Raw genomic sequence first — 16,607 nt, forward strand, 5'->3', positions numbered from 1 at the left:
TACCAACCAAGCTAGAAAAACTGCAGCTAAACTGTATATAAAACTTCTTTCTAGTTACAATAGCCACAAAATCTGGCCATATGCTGGTAGATTTTGTACAAAAAAATCTTGTCCATACATTCAATAATGCCACCAGACTTGAGAAATGTCATTAGAAAAGTACCTCAAAATTTGTTGTTAACATTCAATTTTGGAATGAATAGAATTTCCCAAACAAAAGCCACATTCACTGTTAGACAAAAATGTTTCATTCTGTCCTTGAATTTTCTCATCATTATGGTCAAACACAAGTGCTGATCTGACCCTACTAACTTAGAAAATCAAACAAATGCCAGCTATAACAATTTAAAGTGATATTAAAGTCTAGTTTTTGGGGCTTGTTATGGGGGCAGCTGAGCCGTTGCTGTGCGTCTATTCAAAACAAGAGCCGCAGCTCGGTGCCGTCCCCTCGCTCTCCTCATTGGCTCATTGACTTTGAATGACAGCAGCTGATGCAAATGGCACCCACTGCTGTCTCCACCAATTAGGGTCCTTTCATACACAAGCAATCCGATCAAATCCACCTGTAAGTTTTTTAGGCGGATCTGATCAGATCCCCCATTCATCCCTATGGGGCAGCGGATGTCAGTGGAGACATCTCCGCTGACCCCTGCTGCCATCAGCATTCGATCCTGTCTGTGAAATCCGGACGGATGGAAACCCTATTTTCCATCTGTCCAGTGGATCGGATGAGAGCAGACAGGCGGTCCGCTCTCATCCGATTCCCCCATAGAGATGCATGGGGCTCCGACACCTCCCTCTCCACACACAGATCAGAGAGGGAGCTGTCACCTGCCTGCTCAGCGGGGATCTGTGTATTGATCCCCCTCTGAGCAGCACGGATCCACCTATGCAGGCGGACCGTGTGAAAGAGGCCTTAGGAAGGAGAGTTCCGGACAGCTGAAACTCTTGTGCAACACTGCTGGATTGATATGGGGCTCAGGTAAGTATTAGGGGGGCTGCTGCACACAGAAAGCTTTTTATCTTAATACATAGAATGCAATAAGATAAAAAAAAAAACCTTATGAATTTAGAAACACTTTATTAGATAACCCCAGTTCAAGCCTGAAGGAAAAAATAGCCCCGCTAGGCCTCAGTTACTCAGGTATCCCAATTCTATTTAAAACAATGAAAAGACAAACACTGATTGACGCAGGCAACAACAATTATTCCTCAGCCATCGATAAGCAAGAATCTTACAGTGTCTAGGGTCTTTGTGCTGTTAGACACATGTAGAAGAACACCAAGCATTGGAAGGCCTCATTCACACAGGCGTTATCGAGCCATCTTTCTCCAAGTGCATCAGTGCAGTGTATATCCGTGTGGGGCCTAGTGCACAAATCTAAATGCAGACTGACTGATGTACAATCCAAGAAGCCCCCGGAGAGCTGTGCATCTGCCCGCCTGGCATTGATCTGTACAGATTGCTTGCACACCATTGGACGGAAATCCTGTGCATCCTAGGCAGCTGAACACAGCTCTTCACACAAGTGTATGGATTGGTACGCCCATATGAATGAAGCTGGAAATAAAATGCCTATTTCATGACCTAGCAAGAGAGATCTGAAAATGTCAGCATGTTGTAGTGGAGGGGATGGCATATACAAAACCTTCTCTAGGCTAGGTTACACTTTTGTTGGGAGCGCAAGCAAAAATCCTGCGCTTTTCTTTCATTCACAGAAATGTGCTGCCCTTTAGCAGATGTACGCCATTATTAGTTATTGGTCACCATGCATCTGCTAATGCTTGTGTTTTTTTCACACGCTAAAATTAATGATGCCGCGGTGCATTTTTGGAAATGGTCACTAACTTCTTTTCCATGTTTCTTGCGCATAGGGCAACCCACTGAAATAGATTGCCCTATACACAATTTACAAAACATTTTCTATATTAACTACATTTTAGCATGTGGGCTGTTTTACATTGTTGGCTCTTTTTCTTTCATTTTTATTGAATGTCAAGAATGACAATTCATTCCTATGAACCACAGCTGTACAGTGACATCAGCTGTCCTTTGGTACGGTGCAGAAAAATGCACAGCATGTCTGGAGGTTTACACAAAACACTACAACTCACCTCAAGGCAGCATTGTGGTGAGAACGGGGTACACTGAAAACAATTGGTTTCTGTTTGCCCTTGAAATGACCTGTGTTGATCAGGTGCAGAAAAAATGCAGGTCACTGCACATAGTAAGCCCTAAGGGCTCTTTCACACGGGCGTTCCGTATGTCCGTTTTTCATCCCATCCGTTTGCGGATGAAAAACGGACATAATGTATCTCTATGTAAATACGGATGTCATTGGATGATCATCCTCTGACATCCGTTTTTTGTCAGTTCAGTTCAGTTTTTTTGAACGGAGGAGAACCCTACTTTTTCTTCCTTTCAAAAAACGGAACGGAAGCAAAAACGGATGTCAGTGGTGTCATCCGCAGACATCCGTATTTACATAGACATGCATTATGTCAGTTTTTCATCCGCAAACGGATGGGATGAAAAACGGACATACGGACCGGATGACACAAGTGTCATCCATGTCCGTTACAAAAAAAAAAAAAAGGACCTGATCGGGCAAAAAAAAAGGAACGCCCGTGTGAAAGAGCCCTTAGGGTATCAGACATGGGACAGCATATTAGCTGCTCTATTGCTGCACACATTAGGCCTATAGCTGGGTTTCTTTTAACATTTTTAAATGACTTACAGGTTCACCTTAAAAACAAAAAAAAAGTCCTGCTTTTCTTTTTCCCAGAGCTATTTCTATTGAAATACAGCCTTTGCTGCTGTTCTATTTCTTTGCCTTTTTGCTGCACTATATCTCAAATTGATAAAGTGTGTTAAAGATTTAACACAGAATGCATTTAGAATCAGATGTGTGGAAAGCACTTGCTTGATCAAGGAGCAGACTTGTCATTTTACTGTAAAAGTGTGTATGTAGGTGACATGCTAGAAATGAAAGGTGCTCATTAGAACAGCTGAATTTTGGGAAAGAATTGTTCCACATACAGTAAAATAATATGCTTGTCACAAAAAGGGCTTGTATACACAGCAATTGTTTTCTTGTGCTTGAAAGTGAAACGCGCATCAAACGCAAGTCAGCAGGTTCCCATTGATCTCAATGGTGCAGTATGTGTGACAGTTCAAAGGCGAAGTTTGGCCTGCTTTGCATTTCCCTGGATGCAGCATGTGCTACCGGCAGGTCAGCAGATGAAGGCGGCCAAATGCAGCCGTTTTCTGGGATTTGTGTTTGAGCACCACTGCGTTTAGCTACAAAAGGCAGCCTTTTAACATCAATGTCCCCCTAAACAATAAATGCTCAGATGGTATTAGAGTGTGACATTTGGGCTGCTCATTAGCAAGCAAACCAGTTTCCCTTTAAAGCAGATCCCCCACCACCTCCCTATATAACCTCCACCATTACGGATATGTGTATTGTAAAACACATAAATGCTCCTTTTTCATCCTCTTGTGGAAATCTGCTCTGCCATCCTAATTGTAGACATGGGTGGCCAGCCTCTTCTGAATTTGTGTGATGGCCCAGCAATAGCACATGCGCCAAATCTGGTGCCAATGTTATATGAGATCTCATGCCGTTTGCAATTGTTTAGACATTGCCATAGCAACCTGATACTAAGAGCCGGTTCACACTGAGGCGACACGACTCCTTACTACTTGGGGGGCGACTTGTGCATTACATTGCACCACGACTTCGGAGCGACTTGCAGGGACTTCACATAATGGAAGTCTATGCAACCGCTCCGAGGTCGCCCCAGAGTAGTACAGGACTATTTTTCTAAGTCGGATTGACTTGTGTCTCTCCTATTAGAACGGGTCCTGTTACGGTCAATGGACCGCGAGGGAGTGCGACTTGTCAGGCTGACAAGTCACGCTAGTGTGAACCGACTCTTACACTGTGCAAATGGCAATTAATATATAAACAACTACACGTAATCTCCAAAAAAAAAAGCCCCATCACCCCTGAGGTATCCATTTACCCATGGGATATTTCTAGAAAACACCGGTGACTTAGCCTTCCCAGGAAGCAGCTGGAAGCCACTGGCTACATCACCAGTGCACAAGAAAACCGGGAAGTGAATTCAATGAAAACGTTTCTTAAAAATGTTTTTTTATTTGGATTTGAATGGAATGTTTTTATAGATGTGTATGCAAAGCTGTATGCAGCACACAAAACCCAACATTACATTTTACACTTGGCCCTTAAACATAGGCTCGTGTGATTGTATTTTTCTTGGTATATGTAGGTTAGAAAGGAAGTAGATGAAAACATTTTGCCGTATGGCCGTGTTTAACTACAAACAGATCAGACATGCACGTCTATACTATTTTTTGTATTACAATACAATTTTTCTGCACATTTGCCTCCTCCTTGGTTTCAGCCAACAATACTAATAAGACCGGTCTATTAAGTTACATAGATGGGATTCCACAAGATAACATAGCTTAGAATGTGGCCCGGAGGGTATCTAAGTACTGTACAAATTCTGCTACAATTTTGTAACAAGACTGCTCAGGCCCAATACGGAGACCAATTTCCTAAAGACCAACAGTTATGAAAACAATAGCAGGATAAGGTTTACAGTGAGAGAATAAAGAACTCCAGGCAAACAGCTGAATACAGAGTTACAACACATATATGGAACTCTTCCAACTGCCAAAGAATTTGTAATTCCGCGCAGACTTTTTTGTCTCATAAGCTGGACTTAAGGCCCGTACACACGTACCGATCGCCGGCCGAAAAGCTTCGGCCGACGACCGATCTGCCGATTGTAGGCTTGTTAGTATGATGCTTCCGACAGCCGACAGCTCACTTTCGGCCGAAAAGAATCTGTCTTGCAAGCATGAAAATTTTTGTATGCCGACACCAGAGCGGCCGATTGTTCGCCAGTCAGTACAGAATTCGGCCGACAGACAGCAGATTTGCAAGACTGGACATGCTCAGAAAAGAAAAAAAACACAGGGAAAGTTAACCATCACATGACCTCACTTCTGCAGTCAAAATTCTTGTGCAGTCTTTTGCACTTTTCAACAGACACCGACAGCCCTGGACAAAAGACGGCCGATCGTTCGGACGACGATCGGTACGTGTGTATGGGGCATTAGACAGCTCGCATTTGTGCCAACCAATGGTAAATCGGACAAAATTTGGCACCCATAGCTCAACAAGATTAGTAAAAAAAACAAAAAAAAAAAAAAAAAACAAAAAGGAAAAGGATTTTGCCAGGGAAAAAATTCTCTCTTGAACGGTGGTTGCATCTTCTGAGACTGGAATCTATTTCTGTCTTTTGTGGGCTGAACAGCCAAAATTTGAGGAGCCTATGCCCGGTTTAAACCGCAGCCACAATTCATGGGCAGACAGAGGACACCTTTTTTTACTGGTACCTATTTTTAGTTTCCTGTATCACTAAGGCCCCTTTCACACAGGCTGTCCAATCAGGTCCACTTGTCAGTTTTTCAGGCGGACCTGACCAGACCCTCCATGGACCTTATGGAGCGGCGGATGTCAGCGGTGACATGTCTGTTGACACCTGCCACTATCCGATCCAATTCGCCAAATCCAGACAGATGGTGGTCCTGGTTTACATCCATCTGGCAGATCGGATTTGATCCCCCATAGGTGAGAGTGGGACTGTGTCCATCTCTGCTCAGTGAGCGGAGAGGGACCTGTCATCCGCCTGCTCAGCGGAGATCAGAGGAGGCACCCGTGTGAAAGGGGCCTTAAATACACAGCTGGAATTTCAACTTATTGCTGCTGAATCAGCCAAAAACCAAGCTGCAAGCACCACCTGGCTCAACAATATGTATCAGGTGGCTGCATCCTATCAGATGCAGTTACAGTTTGGGCATTAAGGCAGCCATGGGTTGCAAGACTCCTGAATACAATATCAGGCTGCCATATGGCTGGAGAAATCAATTTAATCCTTCCGTGTACATCCCATGCGCTGAATGAGGGAAAATCAAGTCATGCATGGCTACCTTCAGGTTGGCTATAGAGGTCTTGTTTTATTTTATTCAGAGGGATGATCGAAAAAAAAATCAAATAGAGGAATCCTCCCCACCGTGCCATTATATTATGACAGTGGGACCCCACTTCTGTTAGAATACCCTGTTCAGCGGCTGCAAATGCCTGATGAAGAAAAACTTTCCAACACTCCCATTCAACATAATTTGATCTTTAGATGATAACAGCCATAGATGGATCAACATTTGGCCAGACCCTGCTGAACTATCCCAACTTGGATCCATCTATGGGCAGCTTAACTTCTGCCTGCCGATTACGCAATGAAACAGCAATGAAAATGAATCATCTGTGTCCAATGAGCAGAGAGGTAACACAGGAAGCAGTACGGCCCAAGCATTTAGAAGTAGATAATACTGGTTATGCAGCTTGGCAAAAGAATATCATGAAAATACTTGATAAATTGCTAATCCTTTAGCAGGTAAAACAGTATTCTTTTTTTTTTTAACTTTACATTTAGACCCCGTTCACACTGGGGCGATCCGACTTGTCGGGCGACCTCACAGGTCGCGGCGCGCAGCTCGCACCGGGACCTCGGAGCGGCCGGCACGGACTTCATAACATTGAAGTCAATGCAGGTCGCCCCAAAGAAGCTCCGGACCCTTTTTCTAAGTCGGAGCGACTTGTGTCGCTCCTATTAGAACGGGTCCGCAGCTTCTCTATGGCAGGCGACCTGTCAGGCGACCAGGTCGCCTGACAGGTCGCCCCAGTGTGAACGGGGTCTGAGCACATTGTGTTGAGTTTACCTTTAAAGTAATACGAAAGCCTTTTTTTTTTTTTTTAAATAACATATTATCCTTACCTGCTCTGTGCAGTGGTTATGCACAGAGCAGCCCAGATCCTCCTCTTCTCGGGTTCCCCTTTAAAGCTGCTTGCTATAGAGGCGCCTGAGCTGAGCCACTGCTCTATGTGTCCATTCAGATATGGAGCCACGACCTGGCCCAGCCCTGCCCCCTTTCTCTCCTTATTGGCTCACTTACTTTGACAGCAGCGGGAGCCAATGGGGCCACCCTTCTGTCTCAGCCAAAAAGGAGGAGAGTCCCAAAGAGCCGAGTCTCTATTGGAACAACGTTGGATCTAGATGGACCTCAGGTAAGTATTAGGGGGATGAGGAGGGCTAATGCACACAGAAGGCTTTTTATCATATATATTATATACATATATAAAAACTTTGTGCCTTTTCAAGCACTTTAAGGGTCTATTTACACTATGTGCGGTGACAGATGTTTTACCGCACAGCAAAAGGTCTGTCACCGCAGGGACACACAGGAAACAATTGTTTTCATATGTATCCCATTCACACTGAGTTGAGCACTGCAGTGTGCTGCAATAAAATGCAGACATGCTGCAACTTATCGCAGAGCCCCAGCCCGAATCGCACTGCAATGTCAAGCAGTGCAGCATATCGTGCTGTCAGACACTGCAGTGAATGAAGTCTACGTTTTGTAAATGTTTTATACAGAATCTTACTAAAGTGAGTACGCCCTTCACATTTTTGTAAATATTTTATTCTATCTTTTCATGTGACAACACTGAAGATATTACACTTTGCTACAATGTAAAGTAGTGAGTGTACAGCTTGTATAACAGTGTAAATTTGCTGTCCCCCTCAAAATAACTCAACACACAGCCATTAATGTATAACCTGCTTGCATCAAAAGGGAGTACACCCCTAACTGAAAATGTCCAAATTGTGCCCGATTAGCCATTTTCTCTCCCCGGTGTCATGTGACTCATTAGCGTTCCAAGGTCTCAGGTGTGAACGGGCAGGTGTGTAAAATTTGGTGTTATCGCTCTCACTCTCTCATTGGTCACTGGAAGTCAACATGGCACCTCATGGCAAAGAACTCTCTGAGGGTCTGAAAAAAAAAGAATTGTTGCTCTACATAAAGATGGCCTGGGCTTTAGGAAGATTGCCAAGACCCTGAAACTAAGCTGCAGCACAGTGGCCAAGACCATACAACAGGACAGGTTCCACTCAGAACAGGCCTCGCCATGGTCGACCAAAGAAGTGGAGTGCATGTGCTCAGCGTCATATCCTGAGGTTCTATTTGAGAAATAGACGCATGAGTGCTGCCAGAATTCCTGCAGAGGTTGAGGGGATGGGGGGCGGGGGGGTCAGCCTGTCAGTGCTCAGACCATACGCTGCACACTGCATTAAATTGGTCTGCATGGTTGTCATCCCAGAGGGAAGCCTCTTCTAAAGATGATGCACAAGAAAGCCTGCAAACAGTTTGCTGAAGACAAGCAAACTAAGAACATGGATTACTGGAACCATGTCCTGTGGTCTGATGAGACCAAGATAAACTTATTTGGTTCAGATGGTGTCAAGCGTGTGTGGAGTGTTGAATTGCTCTGGCTGCTTTGCAATCATGTGTGAATTCACCCTAAAGGAGAAATGTATCCCTCTGTATGCAATCAAACCGTACAGTAGGGGGCAAATACAAATTGCGGAACTAACTTACTGGCGAAAATCTATACTTCTGTACTAATTCAAATCTGATTAAGGCTGCATTCACACATGGGCGTTTTGAATTACAGGCGGAATAGCTGTAATTCTGCGCACAATTTCAAAATCCCCAGGTGAGAATGACAAATCGCACATTTCAGATGCCATTCATTTGAATGGCACCTAAAAATGTAGTGCGGTTCTGGGGAGATAAATCATTCTGCAATCCTGGCAAAATACATTGCATGAAGCTTGTCCCTCAAAGAAAGTTCAGGAGCTTTTTTGCTGCCATTTATCACGTTCACGCCGTGTTTTTAGGTGCCATTAAAATAAATGTCACCTGAAATGTGTGTTGTGAGGATTTGGCAGTCACACCTGGGCGTTTTAAAACCGGGGGGCAGAATCGTGGCGATTCTGCCCATGAGTCAAAACGCCCAGGTGTGAATGAAGCCTTGGGGGCACTCACAGGTCTTGCAGAGGAAGATCAAAAAACAGCAATGTTTTTATTGTCAACGTTTCCTAGAAGCTCAGTCCATCTTTCTCCAGACACTTGTGTCTGCTGTTTTTGATCTTCCTCCTCTTCAAGACCAGCGAGTGCCTCTAAACCACTGTTGGATTTGTATGGATTTCTTTGTGGGTGAGCACCTGACCATTTAGGGACTATATTTGTCTTTCAGCTTTGTAATCCAGGCATTTGCTTTCCTCCATGGCAAAGAAATACGGGTTGGTCTCACGGTCATTAAGACAGAGAAGGAACAGCTGATCACTGATGATCTCATCTCTGTGCTCTCTTCTCCAGTCAGCATAGTCCATTTTTTAGACTCACAGTACTGTGAAATGTAGTAAAACAAGATTGGCTTACACTGCTGCCAATTTCTCACCCAGCCCTAAAGCTGCTGGCAGGCCATTGCTGCAGGCCAGTACAAATGCATATTGAGGTGATATTTAATATTACATAAAGTGCTGGCTAATTACTGTATAGCTGTATTAATTAAGGTAAGTGCCAATGGTTCAACAGGATAATCGACTGCTCTTCTTATATACAGCACATCTGACCAATCTTCCTCTCTCATTTGCACCCAAGCTATCCACCAGAACCCCCCACCCCTCACCGACCTCAGTTCAACAGACCCATGGCTTACCAGCCTGCAAGGAAACAGGTATTCATGTGGAACTTACGGAAAAGAGGACAGCAAAGCCTGTGGAGCATGCACATGAAGCCAGGTACAGCGTAGATCACAGTACACGGAAGAGGTTCCCCATTGTTCAGAGGCTTGTAGTTGGGGGGTATGAAAACCATAGCGAGGAAGAGGTGCAGGGAGTTAGCCTGCCACTAAAAGTATTTTTATCTTCAAAAAACTGAATCCTAAAAGGGCCCATTCACACAGTTGTGCCTAGCAGTGTCATGTTGGCGCTGCATTCAAAAGCAAAGCAAAAAAAAAAAGAAAAAAAACTAGAACAAAGCTATGTCTGGGGCCATAACTGGATCCTATTTTATGCTACTGGCTGCCGGCCAACATTTTATTATCAATGTGTAGCTAACGATGCCAATTACACACTATTGATGATTACAAGTCGGCTCTAAACGAGTCATGTATGCATTTGCAGATTTACCTCGCCCTTCAATTGTTCAAAATAACTCATGATTATTCTGTGCATGCGCTGGCACTGCATTAATGAACTGTTCAGGACTGGCATGTAAACATTAACAGTGTGTCATCAGCAGCAGCGCCACTGCTGGTTACATATTGACATTTACATGTTGGTCCTGAGCAGCAGTGGCCCAGAGGGTCCATTTATGCTGTGTGTAAATGTAAGCGCAATCCTACATTTGATTTCTACACACGGTCTTGCTGCCGCCAATCAATAAAGGGGTGTAGATGAAGCCTTCTAGGAGTTTTTCCCCTAATAACAGTAAGTTAACCAATTTACACAAACACTAACAAATGATTCCCAATGCATGACCCCGGTAGTATCTGTACCATAGTGTACAAGGTAGGTCTAAAAAGTTTGGTGAATGGTCTGATTTCTAAACAGCAACATGGGCGAGGTGCGGGCACAAACATGGCTATCCAGAGACACATTGAGAAGCGCCACCTGGTATAGAGTACATGTGACCATCAGGGTAAACCCGCTGCTGGCAGTTGAACGTAGTCTGTGTGAGAGGTGGAGCCACAGAGCAATGGAGCAACGAGTGAACATCAAGTTCTGCTACAAATTGGGGAAACGGCGATGAAGATGCATGAAATACTGGTGTAAGTGTAAGGGTCCATTCACACTAGCGCGACTTGGTCGCCTGACAAGTCGCGGTCGGTCGCTCGCCATTGAATAGTACAGGACCCGCTCTGTCGCTCGCCATTGAATAGTACAGGACCCGCTCTAATAGGAGCGACACAAATCGCTCCGACTAAGAAAAAAGGTCCTGTACTACTTTGGGGCGACCTGGAGGCGACTTGCATTGACTTCAATTATATGAAGTCCGTGCATGTCGCGCCGAGGTCGCGGTGCACCGCGACTTCACAGGTCGCCCCACAAAATCCTGTCGCGGCAGTGTGAATGGGCTGTTAGGGACGGAAGCCGGGAGCAGAAAATATGTTCACTACTGGTTCAAACACTTTTGCAATGGGAAGGAAACGACTTAAGATGAGCCAAGTTTTGTCGGCTGTCGACAAGCAGAACCTCAAACATGATCGAGCGAGTGTGACAAACAACGATTGATGGTGGAGGAATTGATCATTAACAAGGACATGGTGCGCACCATCATCTGCAAAGATTCGGGTAAGAGGAAGATCTGTTCACAGTTTGTGCCACACAAGCTGACAAACAGTAAGCAAAACGGAAACCTCATTACCATGTGTGACCAGGATCTATCCTGCGCCCTTGTGAGACCCGTGTGCACCAAGTCTTGGCTCAGTGCACCTGTTCTCGATCATCCACTGTACTCCCCTGACCTGGTGCCTGCGGACTTCTGTTTCCATGCCTGAAGAGCGCCATGAAAGGTGCACGTTTTGCAGACGTGGCAGCAATCCAAGAATGGAAGAAGGTCTCCCTATGATCACACATCCGTACCATCCCAGAGATGAATAGAAAGTGAATGTGACTCAAAAATGGGACAGTGGCTCTGCGATCAATTGCTAAAGAGGCCCTTGCAGACAGTTTCCAGGAGATTTATGAACTAAAGATGCCCCAAAACATATCGGTCAAAAGCGGTCTTTTCATCATTATTTTTGCCAATAGAGGAAAAGAAAACTGTGCTTATGGTGTGTTTTTCATAGGTCACGTGACTCAAAAAACAGCATCAAAATTGTAACATGGGTGCATTATTGATGCAAAGGAAGGGGTGTATTTTAACTGACCAAAAATGCAGCAAGCAAGATTTTTAAAACCACAACGGCAGCGCAACAAACCAGTTTGAAGACATACATAGAATTTAAAGTGGAGTTCCGGCCTATTTTGCAACTTTAGTGATTCCTGGAGTGCTCGCTATGCTGATCAACAATTGGGCATTTTCAATTTTTTTCGGGGATCCCTTACCTTATTTTCAAGGAATTTTTTATTGTACTTCCTCCTTCTCCCCCCTCTGTGGCCAAGGCCACTGACATCACTTCTGCCTTTGCATTGCATCCTGGGAGCGGTTTGTCATCACTTCCAGGAGGCTGGAATCAGGAAGAACTTCCAGAACACTCCCTGGAATCAGGAAGAAGGACATAGCAGATTACACTGCAGCTTCAGATGCCCACATCCAAGATGGCCACGCTCAGACAGCGTTTTTAAAAGTAAGATTTTGACTAAAATCCAATACTGTACACCTTGTAAGTATGAGAATAGCGGTTCTGTAAAGGGCGATGGATTAGTATCATAGGGGTATTTTTAGTTAAAAAAAGGTATTTGAGGCCGGAACTCCGCTTTAAAAAGGGATGCATTTTTCTTGTGCTAAAGATGTTGATAATGGCTGACAAATTCATATTCATTTAAATACTGTAATTATCAGTTTCGGTCAAGTGCATTCTGACTTTTCAGTACCAACATTTCTATTCGGTGCACCTCTACTATGAGCCTTGCCAAAAGTCTATAGTGAAGGATGGGGATTATTCATTGTGAAGGCCAACAAATGTAAATTTGTTTGTTTTCCGATACCATTCACCAAACTTTTTCGACACACCTGGTATTCCTCAGTCTCAGGTCAGCCCTCAGAGCACATGGTCTGCCAGCCTGAGCTGCACTAGGTGTATACAGCAGGTGGAAGCTGAATGGTTGCCATGGATGACAAATACTTTTCTTCTGGACCATCCATTGTTCCAGGTACTGCAACCAGCACATTTCCTATGTCTACAAGGCTTTATTGTATCATTTCCATACTGGCTCTATGACATCAGACACTCCTCCAATGACTTACCTGATCACGCTAAGAACTCTTGCACACGGGATGCCTAAAAACTCAATTTTTCTTTATCAATCTAAATACAGCCCATTGTTTCTATTGTGTCCTTACACACAGGTGTGTATAGATCTGTGCTGGCAGACAGTAGCTCACACGCGTGCGAGAAAGCCAGTGTAATTTTGACGCATGTCTCTACGAAAACGCGCATTTACTCTACAGCCCATCCTGACATTTTTATGCTGGGATTTTCTGCCAGGAATCTGCTGTTCTCATGTGCTAATGATATATCAGGAACCCAAGGGCTGATCCAGCTTACTGCAAAATATGAATTCTGGATAACCTCTCACTACTCCACAACCAATCAAAGACGATAAACTGACCGACCATAAAGCTCCAAAGACTATGACAACACACACTAAGTGCACAGGTCTTCAATCAGAAACAAATCAACTGCGTGTCTCCCACCCGCTGAAGGACTACAGGTGCCAGCGTGCCCTGTAAAGCCACCATGCTTGAAGGATGCCCACCAGGCGCTCTGCCTGGCTCACACATGCCTGTATTCTGCACAGCGACATTCTCAGGGTCCCTCTTTGTTCCCTGGCAGATGGAAGTCTCAGCCACCCTCTATTAATTAGCACTTATTGATAAGATGCCAGCACATTCCTCTACCCAGGAGGAGGCAGCAGAGAATGGCAGACATCACAGGGGGCTCATCATACATGTCATCACTCAGCATGGACAATGGTGCCAATCATAGATGAGTATTGTCCCCTCAATAGAAATGACAGGTTGTCACCATCACCAAGGGTGACATATCAGGACAGGGTGACAATGTCATTGCTGGAGGTCCCCTGATCCATGGGGGTCCCCTGTGATAGGTCTGGATGTGATGAGCAGCAGCACCTCATCCCCCCCTCTCCTCCTCCCCCTCCCCCAGTGTCAGGGCAGGCAGCCGCACATATACACCACACTCACCTTCTGACAGCTCGAGCTCCAGCTCGGCCAGCTGTTCCCTCACCTCCTTCGGGAGGGCTGACACCTCGAAGCCTCCTCTCTCCGCCATAGAGCCGGCCGGGTAGCCTCTTATGAAGCCCAAAGGTTTGAATTACCGGGAGCTCAGCGCATAGCACTCACTACGGCCGCCATGCCAGGCCCAGCCTCGCGTCACATGACCACACAGCCGCACATCCCACGGCTGACAGCGTGCGCACTGACACCAGCTGGCGGCCTGTGCCGGTACTGCAGGACAAGAGCTGACTGGGGAGCTCCATAGGTCGCAGGCGCTGTGCAACCGGGACGTGGCTGCCACCTAGTGTACAACTCTGAAACGTCACCTTCCAATATTAAGCACTCATTGAGAAAAAAAAAATATTCCCCTCTGAGTGATATACATACATTACAAGGATTTTAACCACTTCTGACCGGAAGGATTTGCCCCCTTAACGACTAGGCCATTTTTTGTGATTCGGCACTGCGTTATTTTAACAGAAAATTGCGCAGTTGTGCTATGCTGTACCTGTACCCAAAAAAATGTCCTTTTTTCCCACACATAGAGCTTTCTTTTGCTGGTATTTGATCACCTCTGCGGTTCTTATTTTTTGCGCTATAAACAAAAAAAGAGCGACAATTCTGGGGGGAAAAAAGCTATATTTTTCACTTTCTGCTATATAACATACCCAATAAAAAAATGTAAAAATCAAATTTTTTCATCATTTTAGTCCAATTTGTATTCTGCTACATATTCTTGGTAAAAAAAAAAATAATCCCAATAGGTGCATTTTGGTTGGTTATCGCGTCTACAAACTACGGGAAAGATTTATGTAATTTTTATTTATTTATATCTTTTTAATAGTAATGGCAATCAGCGATGTTTTGCAGGACTGCGACATTGCAGACAGATCAAACCCCTAACTGACACTTTAGGGGGGACCAGTGACATTACTACAGTAGTCAGTGCTAAAAATATGCACTGTTACTGTTATAATGACACTGGCAGGGAAGGGGTTACCCCAGGGGTGATCAAAGGGTTAAAAGTAAGCCTAGGGGAGTGTTTTTTAACTGTGAGGGGGGTGGGCTTGTGAAATCAACACATAGACCTGTGATCCTAAATAGGAGGAACACAGGGGCTCTGTGTTTTGATAGCTAAGAGAACAGTCTGCTGTGTTTACAATGGCAGACCGCAGTTCTCTCTTAATGGGGAGTGATCGCGGGAACCTGCCGACCTGTCACTATATAACTGCGGCGGCTGGTCGGCAAGTGGTTAAATTAGAACTATAAGCAACTTTTTTTTCCATTTTGGAAAGGGAGGGTTATAACCCCTGTCAGATTTTTGTTTGCCATCTGTGTCCCATTGCGGAGATTTCCCTTCACTTCCTGTCTCATAGCCAAACAGGAAGTGAGAGGAAATATCTGAAAATTAAGGGAATTCCTTGGGGACCCTCAGATCACCAGAACTAGTGCCCCCAATGGAAGTTTTCCCCTCTATTACTTTTCTGGAGACAACCCAAAAATGTTGGGATTTTCTTATACTTTCAATAGTAAACAGCACAATTAGAGAGGTTGAATATCCTTAACGGTGGCACAGACAGCAGTAGATACTGACAGGGGTTCTAATCCCCTCTCTACTTTATCTAAAACTAAAAAAAAGTTTTGCCTTTAGTTATTCTTTAGCCCCTTCATGGCAGAGGGTAAAACAAACCTTAAAGGGTAACTTCACTTTCATGGGGGAAAAGAAGCAAATGAAAAAAAGTAATATAGCATATACAATTGGGAAACAAGTCACATTGTAATTAAATGTTATTAAAAATTACCTTTCCTTTTCAATCTGCAGCTCTGTAATTTTCTGTAAATATGGCTACCTGGAGGTGTTCTGTACACAGAATGTCTACAGAACACAGATTTTCCCAGAAGTCTGCACTAAGATACAAGTCAGATTTATGGCATCCCCTGCAACAAAAATGTAATTTTTGGTAAGATATTCCCAACAGGAAAAACCAGCTAAAAGGATGCAGACTTAACAATTTTCCTCATTAGAGCCCTGATTCTGCAGCAGCTGTTTAATAATTATCAAACCCCTCCCATTAGAGGTTTCTTCAGAATAACAAACGGTAGGAATCTGCAACAAAGTTTGTTAAAAACCTTGTAATGTACATAGATCACTCAGAGGGGAATGTTTTTTTTTTCTTAATAAAAGTGGAGTTGCGCTTTAACTCCTGAGCACAGTTCTGCAACTTTGACATGTGTCAGCAGGGACAGACTGGCAACTTTTGACCCAGGGGGCAAGTACAAACCAGAGGCCCATGGTGCAGTGACTCGGCTCCCCTCCCACAATCCCTCACCCCCCCTCCCACTTTCCCAATCCTCCTCCTGACCCCCCTTCCAAGCTGAAGCACTGCTCCAGATACTCTCTTCTTACCGGCTGAACCTGGGCTCCCGACGTGGTGAGCAGGGGTAGGTTGGGGGGAGCTGGGACAGCTCGATTGGGGCTGGCCGGGGCAGAAGAGTCTCCAGTGAGGCATGGAACCGGCCTCTGCTCAGATACAGTTTACACCAGGTATGTCCAACCTGCGGCCCAGAACCCCAGGCAATGCGGCCCACTGCCCCCTGACAATTTTTATTTTGCTGGGGAGGAAGGAAGTCGGGTCGGGGGCATAGCCACAGTGGCTTCCAACTAACGGTAGGCAGAGGCTGCCTCGGGGAGGGGGGG

At 44.9% G+C, this 16,607-nt stretch overlaps 1 protein-coding gene across 2 annotated transcripts in view; it reads right to left on the reverse strand.

Moving 5' to 3' along the window:
• The window catches only part of DIP2B (disco interacting protein 2 homolog B), a 400,603-nt gene extending 386,549 nt beyond the window's left edge, over positions 1-14,054 (reverse strand). For both annotated transcript variants that reach the window (XM_082244510.1, XM_082244509.1), the window contains exon 1: positions 13,877-14,054. In XM_082244510.1, the coding sequence (XP_082100636.1) occupies positions 13,877-13,964 (88 nt within the window). In that variant the 5' untranslated portion in view covers positions 13,965-14,054. The remainder of the gene's footprint in view (positions 1-13,876) is intronic.
• Between the last annotated feature and the right edge of the window lie 2,553 nt (positions 14,055-16,607).

The sequence above is a fragment of the Pelophylax lessonae genome, assembly GCF_965119305.1.
Source record: "Pelophylax lessonae genome assembly, chromosome: 2".
Classification (NCBI taxonomy): domain Eukaryota; kingdom Metazoa; phylum Chordata; class Amphibia; order Anura; family Ranidae; genus Pelophylax; species Pelophylax lessonae.